Consider the following 19470-nt stretch of genomic DNA (forward strand, 5'->3'; position numbering starts at 1 on the left):
TCCTGAAACGATGTGGGATGAATAATACTTTTATTTCAGTCAACACACCCCACACCCCCTGTCCTAAGGAGGTTAGACATCCCTGTGTTATGGTAGGAAAATCCTACCTAACGAGAATTCCCCAAAAGGCAGGACAACTGCAATACTCGGAGTCTAAGAGGTTGCATAACTCCTAGGCCCCAGGAAACCCGAGATTCTCAGGCGACCAAGCCCTTAGCAACAGCGCATGGAGCGCTGATTGGCTATAGATGATGTCACTTCAAGTCTGTGCTGATTGGCACTTGATGATGTCATGCTGGGTTCGCCTGGTGTAAATACGGGTGTGTTAGCAAGCAGCAAGCAGAAGGTGCCTGGCTGCCAGCCAGAGGCTTCGGCTTAACATCGCTCCGAAGAAGACCACAGATCGTCACGCTGCCGCCATCGCCCATGACGCCCGGAATGTCACGACAACACGAGGCCGACAACTTAGAAGAATCTGCTCTAGGGGCAGAAGGGAATCGCTGCTTCGTCACGAGAGACAGACACCAACCGGACTCTGCCTGTAGCAGTCGAGCTGTGAACTCCGGAGTCTATCACCTCCATCAGCAGCCGAGGTGGGACTTAGCCTAATTATTTCAACAAGCAGTAAGTGGAACTTTAACTTTTCGCACGGGACCGGGACTTAGCCGCAGACGACGTAAAAAGAAGTAACGGGCTTAGCCTCAGACGTCACGACTCGCCACTGTTACTCGCCAGGAGCGAGTAGCAACTCGCTCGACGAGTAATTTTGTGAAAAGCTGCTAGTCAAATTTGAAGTCCTCATGGGTGGGCAAATACACCCTGAAGGAAAATATTGCAGGGAGCAGACTTTTGTTTAGGGACACTCGCTCAGCGAGTGGAGAAGGAGCGAGTCGGCGCTACGAGAGTGAAAGTCAAGAACTACATCGTCCGCATACGGCAAAGAGGGGTTTATAGGTAGCGTTGACAGATGTACCCGGAATTGACTTTGTAAATAGACTAAGGAATTGATAGAGACAGGACTGACACGCCAGATAACCAGAAATAGAAAGATGACGAGTTGGCCGCGTCTCAAATAGTGTGTAGGCGAAAGCGCCACTAGGATTTGACTTCAAAGTTAAATATAATAAAAATAGAGGGCGGACAAAAACTCACGGCGTTGGATTATGTCATAGTTAAGGTTATGTTTTGAATTATGTATCAGATAAAGATTGTGTACAATCGAGGAAAGTTAAGTTTAGTTTGGAATTCAGGAAGTAACAGTAATTTAATTCAAAGAATATTGTATACCAAAAATTACATATTTTGCTGTCATAGCTAAGATAATCGCTAATTGTCAGGATTATTATTTGTTATTTCGAGATTTTTGCATCAAATTAAAAGTGTTGTAATTTATGTTCACAGAGATCGTCAGCCATTTGCAGATAACCTGTTTCAGCTATTGAAGCAAACGGTGACGAATCAAAACCAAGTTTGCATGTTTGTTGTCTGCCATATTATAACCAATAAAAGCGTCTTGTACACAAAACTGTTTAAGTTTCTTCGCAAGAAAAAAACCCACCCTATCTCCCTTGGCAACTCTTTTCGAGTCGCTGCAGGAAATAACACCTGTACCAGCTCTACTGCTACCCCCCCCCCCCCTCCAATGTTGTTGAAAACTTAAGATGTAATTTTATTATTTTTATTTTGAGTGACATTTTGCAAATCTTGACGGCGTCCGAGTGTATATATATATATATATATACACATAAAGTTTTAATGCATAATGTTGTGGTGTGTTAGATGAAAACATATTACCTGTGTAATGATAATACTGTGAAAAGTAATGTTTATATTGCATGCAAACACAAAGCCTGTATACTGCAGCTGTACAAAACATTTAGAATTCCCTATTCTATGATAAAGTAAATGAGTTACAGATTATTGTATCTGATCTCTTATGATCTTCCTTTTTGTAGACTTCAATGTTTTAATGATTTTCAAGAGTTCTCTAATATTGTTGAGATGAGCAATATTAATGTTTTGAGTAATCTGCCAATAAATCTAACATGTCTTAATACTAATTTCTTTCTTTGGTATTATTACCTTTGTACACCATTTCCCTTTTAAGTTTATGAGAAGATTAAAGCAAGGTAGTATAAACAAGATGGCACATTTTTCAATCCAAGATGTTGGGGGATCGAGTCCTTTAAAAATTTTCCTTGTGCGCACTGTGCGCATAAAGGAACATACTCTTAGGCGCATCTTACTACACATTCCATCTAAGATGGCACTTTTTCCTAATTCCAAGATGGCGAGGATGGAGTGCATTGATTGCTTTCCTAGGGCACTAGTTGCGCATAAAAGAACATGTCTTTGGGTGTATCGTGCCCAAATTTCTCCATCAAAGATAGTGGTGTACTGAATTCAATATAATGGAGAAATGTAGTGTATTTAAGGCTTGCTCGTGTACTTTGTGCATGTAAAGGAACGTATAATAGCAGATGGGAAGCCAATCCAAGATGGAACTTCCTAGCGGTTGACTCTTGCAATAAAGATGGTGGCGCCCTCTGCCAATGCTTTTTTGAAATTTCAATGTGGGGTTCTTTAGCAAATGACACTGTTACTAAAGATAGCCGACCATGGGGCTGTCTGGTAGCAATACCATGAATTAAAGATTGACTACTGTGGCACGCTCTGGCAACACCACCATAAATTAAAGATGGAAGACTGTTGCCATATATCTGTCAACTATTTTTGAAATTTAATCCTCTGGCAAAAACAACTGGAATCAAAGATAGTGCCCTCTCCAGCAATGATCAGAAATAAAGATGGCACCTTCTGGGAAACTATTTTTAACATAGCACTACCTGCCATACATCACTACTACTATTTTCTTAAATACACATTTTGGAAGCATGTATACCTTATTTATTTTTTATCCAACTGGTCTGCTAGCCGAGCGGTTAAAGGCATATGTTTTCAAACCACTACATGTTGTAGCATTCCTCAATAGAGATTTTTATAGAAAATAAAATTCATTGTTGACAGTGGTGCCACTTACCTTCAAGCATTGGAACTAAGATAACCACCAACAGACCAAAACAAGTTGGCGGCCACCAGCAGATAAAACAAGATAGTGGCTGAGGTCAAAATCTAACTTTAAAAAATCGAAGAAACGAATCACATATCCAATATGGCGGCCATAAAGAACAGTGCAACAGTGAAATCTCAATTCAAAGATGTAGAATCGGAAGTTTCGTGAAAAAACAATATGGTGGAATCAAAGATGACCCTCAAGGTCGTGGCTGATGGCATCATGCAAGAGGGCGGAATCAAATATGGCCGCGACCTCCCTGGTTCCCCATCCGTAATCAGGTGTCCCAGGACATACAAAATACACCTACTCTCTTTTCTCGTTTAAGTAAACTGTTTCGTCGGTCACATCTCATGCCCGACACTTGATTGTATGATGAAAAGATAGATTGGGGCGTGAATTTCAAGCTCTATTAACGAGTTAAGGCAACGTTACTCGCCATTAGAAACGACGAGCGGGGATATGAGGATGGAAAACTGACGGACAGTATGGGTGGGGGCAGCAGGAGTAACCCAACAAAACTCACTTGCTCGCAGAAACTTTCGCCACGTTCCCCCTCTAGTGAGAAACCAACTCCAACTGTAATTGAACTCATGTCACCTTGGTGGGACGCAAGTCACATGACCAGTCCACCACCGCAGTTCAATAGTTGACGCTGCACTGCTAGTAAATCGTAAGTAGGAAAGTCATCAAACAGACAACTTAAAGTAAAATTCAAATTGGATCCTCAAGCTTGTAGAGTTACGGCCGATTTCACAAGTAATTTTCTGAAGGAACGAACGATTCAATAACAATATTTAAATAAAAATAAACTTCGTAACATGCAAAGAAATCTTTTTGCCATTAATAAATATGTATTGATTTGTATTCAGAATTTTCACATTAAAGTTTTGTCACTCAAAGTAAATACACAGTTTAGTTTATATTGCATTAATACAGCTGGAAATTTTATATTAACATCTTGGCATTTCACTGTAAATATTTATAAGCTTTTGAATTTCTTATTTTTGTATACTAATGTAGGTAGTGATTTGAAAAGCAAGTTAAAAATGTATGCGCTAGAAGACTTTTCTTTCAAAAATTAATGATGTTTCATTATCATAGAGTTATTGACTGAAAATGGCAGAAATACAAATTAGGCTACACCGCATAATTTTTCTTCGCTATATTTGTTTTTAATGAGCATTGTATTATAAAATATATAGATGTAAATTAATGACTATTTAACATTGTCACTTTCGTTACATTTTCGAAAACAATGTTTTAATAATGTTAATACTAGCAAGCCTGTGTTTGAAGTATTACAATTTTCACATGATTTAGAGCATTCATATCTTTAATTTAGCACTAATAATTAAAATTCATTTTTCTTGTAAATATCAAACAGTGGATTATTTATTACGAAGTACATCCAGTGTATTTTCTCCGCAATCAAAGTGCCGATACCTATTGCATAACCCACTGTAATAGCTATCAAAATGCCATGTATTTTCGGGAGATCCATAAAAGCCTTTGCAGGAAAATTGTCTTCTGGTTGCTCGTTAGTCCTCAACACGTCGTGAAGCCATTTCTTAACAAGGCCTGCTTCAACAATGCTTAATAAAATATCATCAATTTTTGACTTCAATGGAGAGTTTTTTTGAAGCCCAAGAGCAACTGGCATATTTATAACGCACTGTTGCATAATGTGTAAGTTTGTACGACCACTTCTTAGTTCATTATTTTCATAAGTGGTGGTGTTTAGATGGTCTTCTTCGACTTGGTTTTGTGTGTTATGTAACTGCATTTTTTTACGAATAGCTTCTGTCAAGAAATATACATTATCGTAGTATGCAAACTGGCCTCTTGATGTTCTTTCAATTGCTTCGTTTGCGTCATTTATCACTTCAAATTTTCTTCCGATTACTTGACCAGCTCTATCAAGAGATCTGAGAAAAAAATACTTGCTTTGTAAATCCCATCCTCCACACTGCACGGGACTGCTTGCCAGCTGATATAGCGTGTCTATCGTTATTCTGGAATAAAGAAACACGACAACATTCAGTGGCTGTTTGGATATGGACATGAACACGAAATAACTTTAGAAGACATTGTTCCAGTGAGTGCTTCGCTTTAGATACTTTACGAGTTACATTTCAGGGGCCAGGAACATGGAGTTCGAATCAAGGAATGAGTTCAGATAAAAGTAAATTATTTTTCGAATATTTTCTCATTTTACTTCTAGAATGCATTAAAGGATATTAAGCTTTACTGTAGAGTTGAATTAGTGGATACGGGATAATTTTGAAATCTAGGTAAAATTGCAGAGTGGTGTTACGTCGAGAAAAATTAATTAGCTAAACTTAACATTACTTAATGCTAAACGTAAATATTACGATATTTACGCGACCTTGAATAACTTAATTCCAAATATTTATTTATAAATACACTAAAACTACTTGCAACGTAGATTTATTGACCTGAAATCTACAACAGATAAAAGGTTAATGGGTAGTATAGCCCCCTGATTATATAAAGTGACGCGACCTTCAGGGTTAATTAGAAACCCTGTGGTGAGGTGCGGCCGACCATTAAGGAACAAAATAATTGTTGAAGTTACATATTTGAGTATACTACACTTCAATATGGCTACTGGTTGATAAGTTCAGTGCTTTGTACTTCAATGTTCTGTATGCCATGCACCGAGTTGGTGGGGGAAATAGGGGGTTGGGGGCAGTGGCGCAACAACTAAATTTTCAAAGGGGAGGCAATATACCTTTTTATAAAGAATCATCGATCCCCCCTATTGAAGCGGGGGGTCCGGGGGTCCTCCCCCGGGAAAATTTGTATTTCAAGGTGGAAAATGGTGCTATTTAAGCAGTTTTATTATCTAAAAATTGATTACACAGCACTTTATTTGCCCACGTTTGCCCCCACTTCAAGGTTTCAGAGGGGGAGGGGGCAAAATACCCTTGCCCCCCCCCCTGTTGTTGCGCCCCTGGTTGGGGGGGGGGGGTTGCAGCGTGTGTGGTTTGGAGGCACAAAGTTGCTAATAGAGTAAAGAATGTTTCGAAATTCGTGATGCATACGTTAGGATGTGTTAGACCACAACTTTTATAATTTGTTTTTAATTTCTAAGTTAATTATTACGAATTTCCAAGTTAGCGGCCAATATATCTTATCATCGGTTTATTGGAGGCTGGTTAGACTAAGAATATAAGCTGCGTTTAGGATTTTTCGCCTTATTTTATTGAAATAATGTTTTTTTTTAAATCTAAAATTATGTACCTTTTATGCATTGTCCAGGGATCGAACCGTGGACGTATATCGATTGAATCAATCACTTTTTCATAAAGTAATTTTGTGATGAATTTTGGAACTTTCCTTGTATTTCTAACTTAATAAATACGCAATTTTAGATGTTGGCGAAGATGGTCGACAAGCTGGCGGATATCGTAACAGTTGACTGGTAATAAATAATACTTAACTCTAGCGGGTAAATATTAAATTAATATGGTGGCAACGTACTCTATAAGTTGGTGTGTGTACTATGTGACCTTGTATAAATTACTGAAAACAAGATCGCGCCCGCTCCCTCTGGCAGGTCACGTGTGTTAAATAGCACACCTGGTATCGTGCACTGAAAATAAAGATGGCGGCAATGCTCTCTAGTCCGAATGTGTTTTTTATATACCAGATTTAATTCTCGGCCTGCTAAATGTCTCGATGGCCGTGCGGTCGAATACATATGTTTTCCAACTTATCGGTGCTAACTGCTATGGTCCGAGCCACCTCGGTTCTATTGTATTATGTATAAAAAATTAATTTAGTGTGTTGATAAGGACCACAACAACATTGGCAGGTAACGGAACATCGACCTTACATGCATAAGACAGAACGATGCTGTTGCTCTCTAGTTAACAAATAGCAGAAGCAAATATGTCGGTATCCAAGTTGGCGGCCTCCAACAGAATTGAAAATACCAAGACGGCGTTCATAACATCATCCAATATGGCAGCCTCCAGCAGACGACAATAAGATAGCGGCTGTTTAGTCAGAATCTAAAAAAAAAAAAAAAAAAAAAAAAAAAAAAAAAAAATGTGACTTTAGATCCAAGAAGACGGACCTGTCATTAGAATTCAATATGGTGACTATTACGAAAATTGTAGGCCCTAATGTTTGTGGAGTTGGGCTCTCGATGTCAAGATGGCAGAATTCAAGTTGGCGACTGAGGTCAAAGGTGATTGTTATCAAATATGGCCGTCGTGACGTCATTATTTAAGATTGTGAACATCGGCTTCAGCTCCGGGTCCTGGACCCTGCCACATGAGGAAAATTTATATACTACTACTGTTGTGGCATATATTTCCATGACAAAAAAAATATTCCAGTGGACACCAATGAAATTAAATATTATTTGTAAAGACGTACAAAGTAATTTGCCCTTTTAACATGAGCGTTGGTCCCAAGAAGTGGGATAGTAAGTACTCTCTCTCTCTCTCTCTCTCTTGAGAGCGATTCTCATTTGTCATTACAAAACATTTTATGCAGATATTACAAACTAGCGGTTGGCTAAAGAGTTAATTTTGAATTACGAGTTCCGCTGTTCCAGTTCCTGTGCGATAACAAGTTATTAAAACCAAACCATTAACTTTTTTAAGTATAGTTTTTTTTCTTTGTATTTTCCTCATAAAAATTCTGTATAATTTACTGCATTTGTCTTGTACTTTTGTAAAAATAAAATAGTTAGCAACTGATTTCCAAAAATAAATTGTATTATAATTTTATTTTACTGCTGCGAATCCTTTCTGGCCGAGATCGCCAGCTCTGCACGCTCATGAGGCGAGGGTCGTTTGTTCTATCCAAACAACTTGGCAACCCTCATGTGTATGAGCACTGAGTCGGTACCAAGAATTTCGAATCCTATCTGTTCTTGGAAGTCCCCACACAATAAGGCTCAGTCTCACACTCAAAGTTATTTTCATTTCTTTTCATTTTATCGTCATTAGTATTATTTAAAGGCTATTTATGACATTTTAACATGGCAGGGTCTACCTCACTGGTGCGAAGTTAGTCCCCACTTTTTGAAATTTAATTTTCTAATTAAGTTGTTTGATCATCGCTGGATCAGATTTGATAAATAAAATATTTCGTTTGTACAAGCGTGTAAACTTGTGAAAAAGAATATTGTTAGTTTAAATTTATAGTTAGCCTTCACCTTCCCCCCTTTTTAAATATGTTACGAGTATACTGGAGGCGGGGCCGCGGGGTGGGCTAGCCAGCCAGCTGGCCCGTTAGTTGCGGTTGGGGCGCGGTCCATTAGTGCTACAGTCTAATTCAATTAGCAACGGCGCCTGAAAAAATAAACTCCCTCCCCCACTGCCTCTTTCATCGACGCTTTCTCTTTGAACTCTCTGCGGCTCTAGGGGGTTCGAAAGTTCTCAGAGCCCCACTTGTGTGAAGTGACGTAACTATGACGTCATTGTTGTGGGAGCTTCAGGTGTCAAGTCGACACTGATGACGCGCCACTACAAAGAGGTGCGAGATCATTCCAGAAGGGGGTGAGGGTTAAAAAGCGTGACGTCAGCCTCCGAGGCAGTGAAGTGAAAAGGGCGAGTTACCCCTTGGCGAGAGAAGGTGGACGACGAGCGACGGACTTCGTGTACGAAGACTGGTGCATCGGGGACCGAAGCATCCGGGACTGTGGTGGGTGTGCGGCGGACGAGTGAGTAGTGCGACGCAGTGTGTTGGAACGAGGTGCGAGGTAAGAGACAAGCAGTAGAGAGGGCCACTGTCGAGCCTCGCTCCAGTGGGGAGAGTAAATTGTGGATCTTATGATAGAGCGATTAATTTGTAGACAGACCATTTAATTGTTATAACTTAGTAGTGTAAATGTAATAATAAAACAGTATTTAATTAATTGATCCATTCTTTTCGAACCTGTTTTCCTCGTAATAATATGTACGATGGAAATGAAAACTCGAAGTTTCTCTCTATGTTGATTTTGAATTCATCGTAAGATCAGATTTGTTCAATTGTATAGCTATATAATTTCATGAGAAACAAACAATTAAAAGAAATATTCCTTTAAAAAATTGGTGGCTAGCCCTCCAGTTTTAAATATCTCGAACTTCTACAGAAGATCAGAATTTTTAAAATGTACATTGTTAGATCATCGTTGGATCTGGTTTGATCAGTCTTAAGTTTCGTTTTATCAATAAAAGGTATCGCGGAAAATATAACATTTTTACGAAAGTGCGAATATCCCCCCCCCCCCAACACATTTTAAATAGGTACAATTTTATAAAACATAGATCGCCTTGCATTTGTTGTTCTGGCACGAATATTTTCAACCAATAATCACCCAGTGTAATATAGTAGTGGATGTAAAAATTCGCGTAATTGTTCGTAATTATTATTACTTGCGCGCCATTTTAACCTACTATACAACACTTCGTAAATATCTGTTGATAATGTAAGTGAATGAATAACAAATTGAATCGTGTTCATATTACATAAATAGCCCTTAAATAATAGAAATGACAAAAGAATGAAAAAATTACATTTCGGTTAAGACCGGGTTAAGCCTCTGTGCATAACTGTGCGACATAAAAGCCTGTCATTTTAATATCAAAAACAACCTTGTTTTTATTTCAACAGTTAATAACATTAAGTACTTTAAATAATCAGAGTATACTAAACATTATGCTATTTTTACCTGGATATCAGTAATATTATAATGTTACGTTTCATGACACCTGAAATTTTAAGCATGTTGTGTTGTGATCATAAGTAACAACTTTTGTGAGATACTGTAAGAACGTATATTACCTCCCTCTGCGCCGTGCTTACCGGAGAGGAGGTTTCGTCAGGATGGCGGTCATGCTAGCTCTGTAAGCGACAACAATAAGAAGGCAGTAGAGGTACCACCAGCCAGTGATCATTCTCAAAGGTCCAGCCTCAGGCAGTCTCGGTAGTGAGACTAAGAGCAGCATGCTGTATGCGTACAGTAACGCCTTGTCTAGTTTCCCAAACAAGAACCTTTCCCTGGAAGGAAAACCCACCAGGTGATTTTTTATGTTCTCATAATTCATGACGATTTTCCTGTTGAAAAACAACTCTGACTTGAGATGCTTCTTACAAGCGATTTTCATATGGATTATTTCCAGTGCATAGAATGCGAGAACAGCAAGCATGAGCGTTACAAAGGTGCAAATCCACATATATGACCTGAAACATAGAGATACAGAACAACTTTATGTGTTTGTACAGCTTACATAAACTGCTGAAATGTTTACTCGCGCTTTACTTGCACCACGACTCAAATAAAGCAGTTTCCCCACAAGTAGGTTGTCTATATAATGTAGTTTATGGAAATTAATTTTAATCAAGTACTTAAAAATGTCAAAAAAAAAGCTTTAAACAGTTGTTGAAGCAGTAAAGGCTCAAAATTAAAAATTGGTAACTAAGTCTAAGAAGAAGTATTTTTTTTTTACAAATCCACGAAATAACGCAATTATTTAAAGAAACATAAATAATAGTTACAAACATTGTGAATAATCTTCATTTTAGTTTAAAGTTATTATGTGTTACAAATATTTATGCGTGTGTTGAAACACCCAAGCAAAATTAATATTAAATATTTATCTGACTTTACAAATAATGTCCATTCGCCTTACTTATTAAGAGTTTCTAAATTAAAAATAACATAAGGAAAATTAATTCTTAGCTTAGATTTTCTAAATTAAAAATAACATAAGGAAAATTAATTCTTAGCTTATTCAAATTTAATAATATTTTGCTGTTAAACTTAAAAACCAATTATTACAAGCAATGTTTGTTGCTGGAAAATTTTTTAAATCATTTTTATTTGGTTTTAATATTAATTAATTAATTTACAAAAAATTACATATAACATTAGCTAAGTAAATTTTAATGAGAACATCCTACATGTTTAAATGAACCAAGAATAATACCAATTGAATCAAAAACTGTATTATCAAGTTAACTCTGTAGACGAATCAAACCCACTATCCCCCTAATAGAAGCCGTGCATCCTACCACATGACTCAACACGCTTCTTAAACATGTTTGCATTAAAACACTAGTTTTATGGCTAAAACGTGGATATAAGTGTAAAAAACACACATAAATAAATTAATTAGATTAAATTTTCACACGTTACTAAACTATGTTCATTTGAAGCCCAGTTTATTGTTACCAGATAAACGAGAACATTAGTTATTTTATACGCTTGAATACATTTGACCAAAATTTCGCTTACTTTCCTAATTATTTTGCTTCGAAATAAACCCATTGATATATAAAAATATAAAATTCATAGTTATTTATCTTATGAATTGGAATCCTTGAAGATATAGTTTAAACCAATAAAATCGTCAAATTACCATCGAATAAAAATCGAACAATTAAAAACATAAAAACGAATAACCTCCAACAGTACTACAAATAAATTCAAATAAAACTAATAATTATATTTGCATTGATTCTTTTCTAAATACGAGTAACTAGACCAAACGTTTTATTTTAATTTGAAACACTGCTTGGATCTAACATCGTCGGATGCCAAAAAATATTAGTATATACATTGCATTTGATTAAATATAAGAATTTTGTACCTCAAAAAAATAAATGTTCATATAAGCAATGTTATTCGCTTCAATCTAACAGAAAGAAACGATGATCTTTGAACAACATTCTTCATTGAAAATGATGTACTTTTTCCTGTTTCTACGTGCTGTACTACGTTCTACCCTTCTCTCTTTTAGTGCAGCCAGCATGTAGTGCTTACTCTTAGTTCAAGACCCCTGCACGTAGAGGTCTTCTTGTGGGGTTCAAGATTATAGTGGGCATCCAATTGGCTACCAACTCCGTATTGGTAGATTTTAATCAAGCCTAGGCAAATATAAGTGGCCGAGTTCAAATACATTACAAGCACATGTGGGACCTGTCAATTACATCCACGTTCATTATCAATATCAGAAAAGTTTATCATTAAATCTCTGATGTGCCGATTATGTCCTGTGTCATTAATCATGTAACCAAATATACGTCATGTTTTACCCAAAATTATAAAATAATATAATATGCACAAAATTCCCATGGTTAACTTATTCTTTATTTCTGAAGGCACAGTACATGAACATAATTCTCACTAACGTTTGTACTCACTTGAAAGGAAGAATGAGAGTCTTCCATGAGTTATCCGTCGTTGATTCTGGCGTAATGAAGGTCAAGCAGAGAGACGCATACGGAACTGTGAGATCCAAGTAGTCAAGGTGGTGTGAAGTGTAGTACAAGTTGCCTAAAACTATGTCTGCATCATTATTTGCCAGAGCTCCAAGAACGTTACTTAACGAGCCATTTGGCAGGTTGTCATTGACCACATTGACGGTTTCGTAAATGTCAAACTCAAAGTTCATCGATTTCGCTATTGTTTGCAGAACCTGAAACCAAATCATGTGATGGTGAAATTAAGAGTGGTTTTCGGAAGTAATGGCATTTAGACACGCGATGCCACATTGCTAAACGTAAGTTAGTTGCTTGTTTGTCAAAAGTAACGGGAACTGGATGTGAGGATGGCCGGACTGGAGTCCCTCATCACTCTGCAGCACCTTCGTTCCAAGCCTAGAGCGAGGTCCGACCCCCAGTGGCCTAATATCATTTTCTTTTACTGATTCTTGCAACGGGGGATATTGATTTAAAAGGCTTTTTGACATACGCTAATGCTGTATTATATCGTTATACTTATTTAAGTATACTTATATTAATATATATTTATTATATTAACACTGTTTGAGATTAAAAAGAACTACTTCACATGTTTTGAGGATTCGTAAGGATCAAAATCTTGCAAATTTATGATGGAATTGGAATTATATTGACATTCAACTCTTAGACTTAACAAGAATATTTTTACGAGTGGAGTCAAAAGTTTTGTCATTGGACAGCAGTGACACCACTTTAAAGAAAATATCATTAACTCATCTAACATCACCATGTTTTTCGTTTGTTCACATGCAAGTTCGAACTTTATGACTGATAGTTAATTGGCAGCTTTTATTGATTGAAAATAGTAATTAATTTGAAGACCTTACGATTTCTGAATTAAGAAAAGATTATTTTATTTTAAATTGTTGTTAAAAATATATGTGTTCATTGTGAATATCCTTTTCACTTCAAGCTAAATTAATATGATTTTTTTTCTGGATGGAACTGGCATTAAAATCAAGCGTTGCTTCAGGCTCAGAGACAGAGCTTGAGTATCCAATGCAATTAGCGAGACTAGTAACCGAGACATATTTTAGCATAAAATGACAAAGGAATAATTGACTTAATTGACTAGACTTTACTTGTTAGTGAATCTTTAAGAAAACAATAAAGTATTGAAAACATAGAAAATCTGCTGACGCTATAGGAAATGGAAATATTCCCATGTTAAATAAAAAGACAATATGAAAGAAATATATACCTAGTATAAAAAAGTGCTTCATAAAAGCTGCCTTCAAAGTTTACCTAAAATTAAGTTAACAGAGAATCTTAAAGAAAAATTAGAACATTGCAGGTGACTATAAAAAGTCAGAGACCTCAGAGTCAGTTAAGAGAAATACTACATCAGAGTATTTGTCTTTGAAAACTCTAGAAATATGGTTATGAGGAAACAGTAGAAGAACGATAACAATCACGATTAAAGAACATTGCACAATCGTGAGCTTTTGACCCACAATATCACTAGCTAATTACAAAATAAAGTGAAAGTGATACGGTTGTTCGAAATCCTCTGTATTGTGCAGCTAAGTGCCCTGAATAATTCGAGAAACGTCTTATAAAAAAGGAGCGTGTTTAACTCTGTACCTACATGTGATAGAAGTAAAACTTCTTTGGCAAGTCAAACCTCGACTCGTAAGTGTATCGTAAGGCGTAATACGGCAGGGGGAGAGAGAGAGAGAGAGAGAGAGAGAGAGAGAGAGAGAGAAAGAAGACAATTTTCTAAATAAACATGAATTATCACAATTATTTCCCACTTCAAAATACCTGCTCAGGATATAAATGATTATTGATCAATCAATAACGATTAATTAACAATAAATATTACTCACTGTTGAAATAATCACACCATAAAATGTTAAATTAAGATTTTCACGACCCAGACAACAGCATTAAAACAATTATATATACAATTTATGCACGTTTTAAAAAGTAAATCGACCTCGATAAATTTTATTCTTAACCACATTTATTATATTACTTAGTATTACTCAGCAAAACCATTTATAAAATTTAATAACAAGATAAAACAGCGTGGGGTTTTTTGGCTTTAATTTCTTTTTCAAGTATTCAAGAATCCTAACTTGCTTGTATTCATTATATATTTGATTAAAATAGAAATAAATTATTAAACATTAATTAACAATACTATTATTCACTTTAAAATACAGCTCAGGATTTAAATAACTATTGATCAATCATTATTGATTAATTAACAATAAATAAACTCAATATAATACACTATATAATACAACAATAAATGCACAAAATAAATACACCGCTGAAATACTCACACCATTAAAAAATTGTTTAGTAAATATCAAAGCTAGGTTTGGTAATAATAAATTAGTTTTTAATTTGATTTCATATTATGCATATGTAAGATGTGATCGATCATTTTAATAGACTGGTTTTGTATTTCTGCAAATATAACCTTATCATTGAGTTATAGTGCAACAGATTCTGCCAATGTGGTAGATATATATACTGCAATGCTTTCATTGCATTGATAATATTCTGCCGTCGAATGAATGCACAATGACACTTGCATTAATAATATTGCATTGATATATTGCATTGATAATATTTTGCCGTCGAATGAATGCACAATGACACTTCCGCCGCTCCGCGACGTGATAACTAAACGGCACGGACCTATTTCATGGCAATTCTTTACATTATAACCATATCGCCACAAAGTGAAAATAAAAACAATTTATATTCTACGCAGGGGATATGTTTAAACTTTGTTTTAATAGTATATTCTTAGTTGGACTTAACATATTGACACACTCGTGGGCTCATAATTATAATACGGTGTGTTATTTAGTTAATCAAATAACAATTCGTGACAAATAATTACCATGTGAAACTAAAGCGTCAAAATCATTATACATGCTTATGTTATTTACACGTTTAAAACAATACTCATATAATAACACTTTTTAACAATACTGATTCCATTTTAGGTGCACAAACAATGTTTCATTAAAATTCGGCCTTGAAATTTTACTTCCATCGTGCCCAAAGAAGTTTCATTTCAATAAAATTAAATTCAAAATCTCTCATTCAGAGTGATTATGGCTGGCCGATAAGAAATGATCTCTCCACTCCCCTGTAATTACGAAGTCGTGGTCGCTAAAGACTATTGAGGCATGAAGCAGTGACGGAATGCAGAGGTGAGCAAATAAAGAGCACCCAGAGTAAAACCACCTGCTCACAGCAGCGTCTGCATTGTTTCCCACTTGCGGGATTCCGGACTTGACAAAGCAAAGAGATTGGCATCACTTCGTCTAACGAAGCTGCGCTACAATGCGGTCACAACTCTCAGTTATGAGCGAGCTATCTGATACAACACTTCCTTTCATACATACTTTTAATTTTACTTACAACTAAGACAATTGTTACATCTTGCGTGAGTACATAACACCAAATGTTATAAGTAAAATATTTTATTGTGAAAACAATAATAGGTAAGATATTTTACCTCTATTTCTAATCCTTCATAGCCGATAAGATTGTTGCCTTCAATAGTTTCAACATTTTGAAACTTAGTTGGGGATGTCTTTATGGAACCTGGCAAGTGTTCAAATAATGCGATTCGTAATTTTTGGCCACGAAGATTCGAAGTTTTTTCTGGAAAGAGTTGTGTTGCGTATCTGAAAAGTCCACGACTCCAAGTGTTCACTCGGAAAGGAACAAGACTTTGACGACTAGAAAAGGGAAATGGTAAACTTGTAAGTTCGTACCACTTGTATTTCCCATTGTCATACTGATTACTTTCCTCATTGAAAGAAACGAATATGACATTAACAATTTTCTTCCAGATGTGGTGAAGTTTTGAGTCAAATAGTTGATGATCATGTAACAAAATGAAATTTGCTCTTGTATTTAACATTCGATACCTGCAAATGATATTTAAATTTATCATATAACGTGTTTGTTGGATATCATACTTTTATAAAGTTATTAAAATAATGTAAATATATTTTTTCTCTCTTTTTTAATACTTAACGATAGTGGTGTGAATTAACAAGCATATGTTGGGTGAAATAGTTTTATAAATTGGTACTAGGTGTCTGAATATTTTTCAGCTATAATCATTTTGCATCAAACATAAAAACACTCACCTTTCGCTGAATTTTAAAAACCGGGACATCTGATTTCCATTCGACAATAAGATTATATAGATACTACAATTGCTTGAATAAATTTTTTCTACTACTCTCAGTGTAATATAATTGGGACTCAACAAATCTTCTTTCTCGTCTACAAGAACCTGGAAATAAAGAGTAGCACAATTATACCTCAAATTTAAGTTAAATTCTTGTAACGAACGTTTAAAAAAATATTAAATTTGCAACGTTTTTACTGTATAAATTAACAGCTGCTGTTCAAATAACTGTTGAACTGTATATATTATAAAAGAAAAGGAAAAATAGAATAAATTACCATTTTGGCAGTTGATGCTATTTTAAGTAATATTTTTGCATGCATGTGTTGTACATTATGACAACTATTTTGTATAAATATTTAAATATACGAAAATATTTAGTTACCGCTACACTGAAACATGGTCAATCACATGAAATGTCATACACTGCAAAGAGGTAAAATCAGGGCCTACTGAAGTTAGGAAAATATATTGAATAATCCTATATTATTGACATGATTTAGGGTAGTAAATTACATACTTTATTTGACAAAAAACCGATAAACCAACAGGCCAAAATACACATTAGAAATCTTCTACACATTTTCTGTGACAATGGTATTACATTAATCCAGTATATTCCAATGTAAGCAGGGACACTGGCACTCTTCTCACAAACCACAACTATTGTAATGATGCAAAACAATGCAATTAGTGGTTATCCCGTTTAGACTCAATGCACCTGCATCGTTCTAGAGTTTGATGGAAATTATGCTTCCCTTCCATATATGTTAATTGTTTCTGGACGATGTTGAAGAACCCGTAAGGAGCTACGAAAAACACGTAAACTGTCTTGATGCTGTATTCCGGGAATAAAGCTGTTGCCAAAATAAAGATATAATCACATTTTCCAGTAGTAAATAAAACATTGAGGTCATGTTATGTCAGCCAAGTATCAATACAGACCCAGACCAGAAAAAGTATTTACTAGAGGTACCATAACAGATTGACAAGACTGAAGCAAAAGATTTCACGAGTCTGTAACTGTATTTGCTACAATATCAATTACAAATTCTAATAAACTTCTGTATTACCAGGTTTCAGCCAAATGATGTCTTCACTTGTGCCCGGATTTTACAACAGAGATGGAATGTTGTAAACTAGACCTAAATATAAGTGAGGTGGGAAATTGGTGCTGTTCTTTGCCGGTTTTTAATGTAAAAAAAGACAATTATTTTATTTCCTCAAAGTTTTTTCACAAATCGGAGAGTAACTTCTGCGATAACCCTCAGAGAGTTATTAACAATTTGAAGATGTTTGCACACTTCCATCACTACTGTTATAGAAGACATTTTATTCTTTCGACAGATTTTGCAGTACTAGACTGGCTGTTTGATTCATGAACCCTGAAGGCAAGGCATATTGTTGTATTCAACATCTAGTTGAGTACTACTCTGGAATACAGCACATGCATGGTCGTATTCAGAACAGTGTAGAAGTCTTATCTAAACGGTTATGTGGATAAGACTGTAATCATTGAAACACCAGGAAAATAAGGTTAGTGAATCTTTAGAAGTTGGGGAGAATGAGAGTCCAGACCCTTGTGAGTGTTGAGAATTCACCTGAGCAGAGTGATGATAGAATCAGAGAAGGCCAGCTGAAGTTCCCAGGACTTTGATTTTTGCTAGAGTGTAAACAAGCATAGTGCTGACCTAATAGGAGAAAGTATCTTACCTTAGCAACTGTATGAAAAAATATTGGGTTCAGTGGGATATCCCCACTCTAAATAATAAAGTCCTCTGCAGATTTTTGAGAGAATACAGATGGGAAACAGACACAACAGCTGATATTGCCTGAAGATAGGAGACCAGATGTTTTGATGGAACACCACAATATACTGCGGCTGGTGGACATGTTGGCATCAATAAAGCCGTTAGCAAGGTCCGAATATTATTCTACTATTAAAATGGAAGGTAAGTCGTAGATAAATGGTGTCGGCTGTTTGACAATTTGGTTGTGACTAACTTAGCGTTCAAAGGTTATTTGAGGACTCACCATGGAGTCAATGAATGTGCTTGTTACAGTTAAAGAAATAACACTGATATTAATTTCAAGTTTGATTTTAAGATTCTTATTTTAGGATACTTGTAAATATACAGTGTAAACATAAAGTTATTGTTTGGTAATGTATTCTGCGGATTTGTCTTGATGGGCATTTAAAGTTGATTGCATTCCCAAACTTTAACAAAGTGTTATTTAGGTTTGCTAAGAGCGAGTTTTGTTACGCTTAATGCCTCTAAATGGTTTTAATTCATCCACAGATACAATGGAAATTAAAGATATATGCTCTTCTGATGGAGATAATTTATAGTAACAAAGTTATGTTTGTAAATAGTGTGGAGGGATTTGGTAATAATATTGTTACATACATACCAGGATGCAAGGCCGCAACATGTGCCAGGTACCGGAGTGGCCTGGCGGCTCCACACAGCCGCTGATGTCACGAGCGCATATATTCTGAAGATTAGAGAAGCCCGGTCCCACCAACCCCCCCCCCCCTTCCCCTGAGCACAATAGACCCTGGTCTTTCTTACTCGGCGCTGTTATCTATCCCCTAACGCGTGCTTAAAATTCCACGGGCCACCACATGAAGTGGCATGAATAAGCGCCGCTATTCTGGATGCATCGCGTCGGCCCAGGATGATGCAACACATCACAACCACTCCAGTCAGTTCCAGAAAGTTGGTACAAAAGCGACAGCGCCGGCCTCTATGGCAGTTCAGTTCCAACAGGCGAGTGGAGTTAAATGCGAGTTCCGGTGAGGAGGGCTTAGAGACCCTCCTTTTGCGAAGTGTGAGACCGAGTGGCGCGAGACTGTGTGTGTGGTCAGGTGTGTGGTAAGGGGTGAACCACTGTTGAGCTTAGTTCCAGTTATGAGTGTGAACTGTTGACTTGACAGATACTTAGTGATATGTGA

At 36.2% G+C, this 19470-nt stretch overlaps 1 protein-coding gene across 1 annotated transcript in view; it reads right to left on the reverse strand.

The window, feature by feature from the left end:
* Positions 1-4397: 4397 nt before the first annotated feature.
* LOC134528948 (ionotropic receptor 21a-like) overlaps positions 4398-19470 on the reverse strand; it is a 40932-nt gene continuing 25859 nt past the window's right edge. The window contains exons 4-8 of the mRNA XM_063362616.1: positions 16471-16619; positions 15828-16245; positions 12245-12519; positions 9905-10282; positions 4398-5088 (exon numbers count right to left, since the gene is read on the reverse strand). Of these exons, the coding sequence (XP_063218686.1) occupies positions 4428-5088; positions 9905-10282; positions 12245-12519; positions 15828-16245; positions 16471-16619 (1881 nt within the window). The 3' untranslated portion in view covers positions 4398-4427. The remainder of the gene's footprint in view (positions 5089-9904; positions 10283-12244; positions 12520-15827; positions 16246-16470; positions 16620-19470) is intronic.

Source organism: Bacillus rossius, chromosome 2, assembly GCF_032445375.1.
Source record: "Bacillus rossius redtenbacheri isolate Brsri chromosome 2, Brsri_v3, whole genome shotgun sequence".
Classification (NCBI taxonomy): Eukaryota; Metazoa; Arthropoda; class Insecta; order Phasmatodea; family Bacillidae; genus Bacillus; species Bacillus rossius.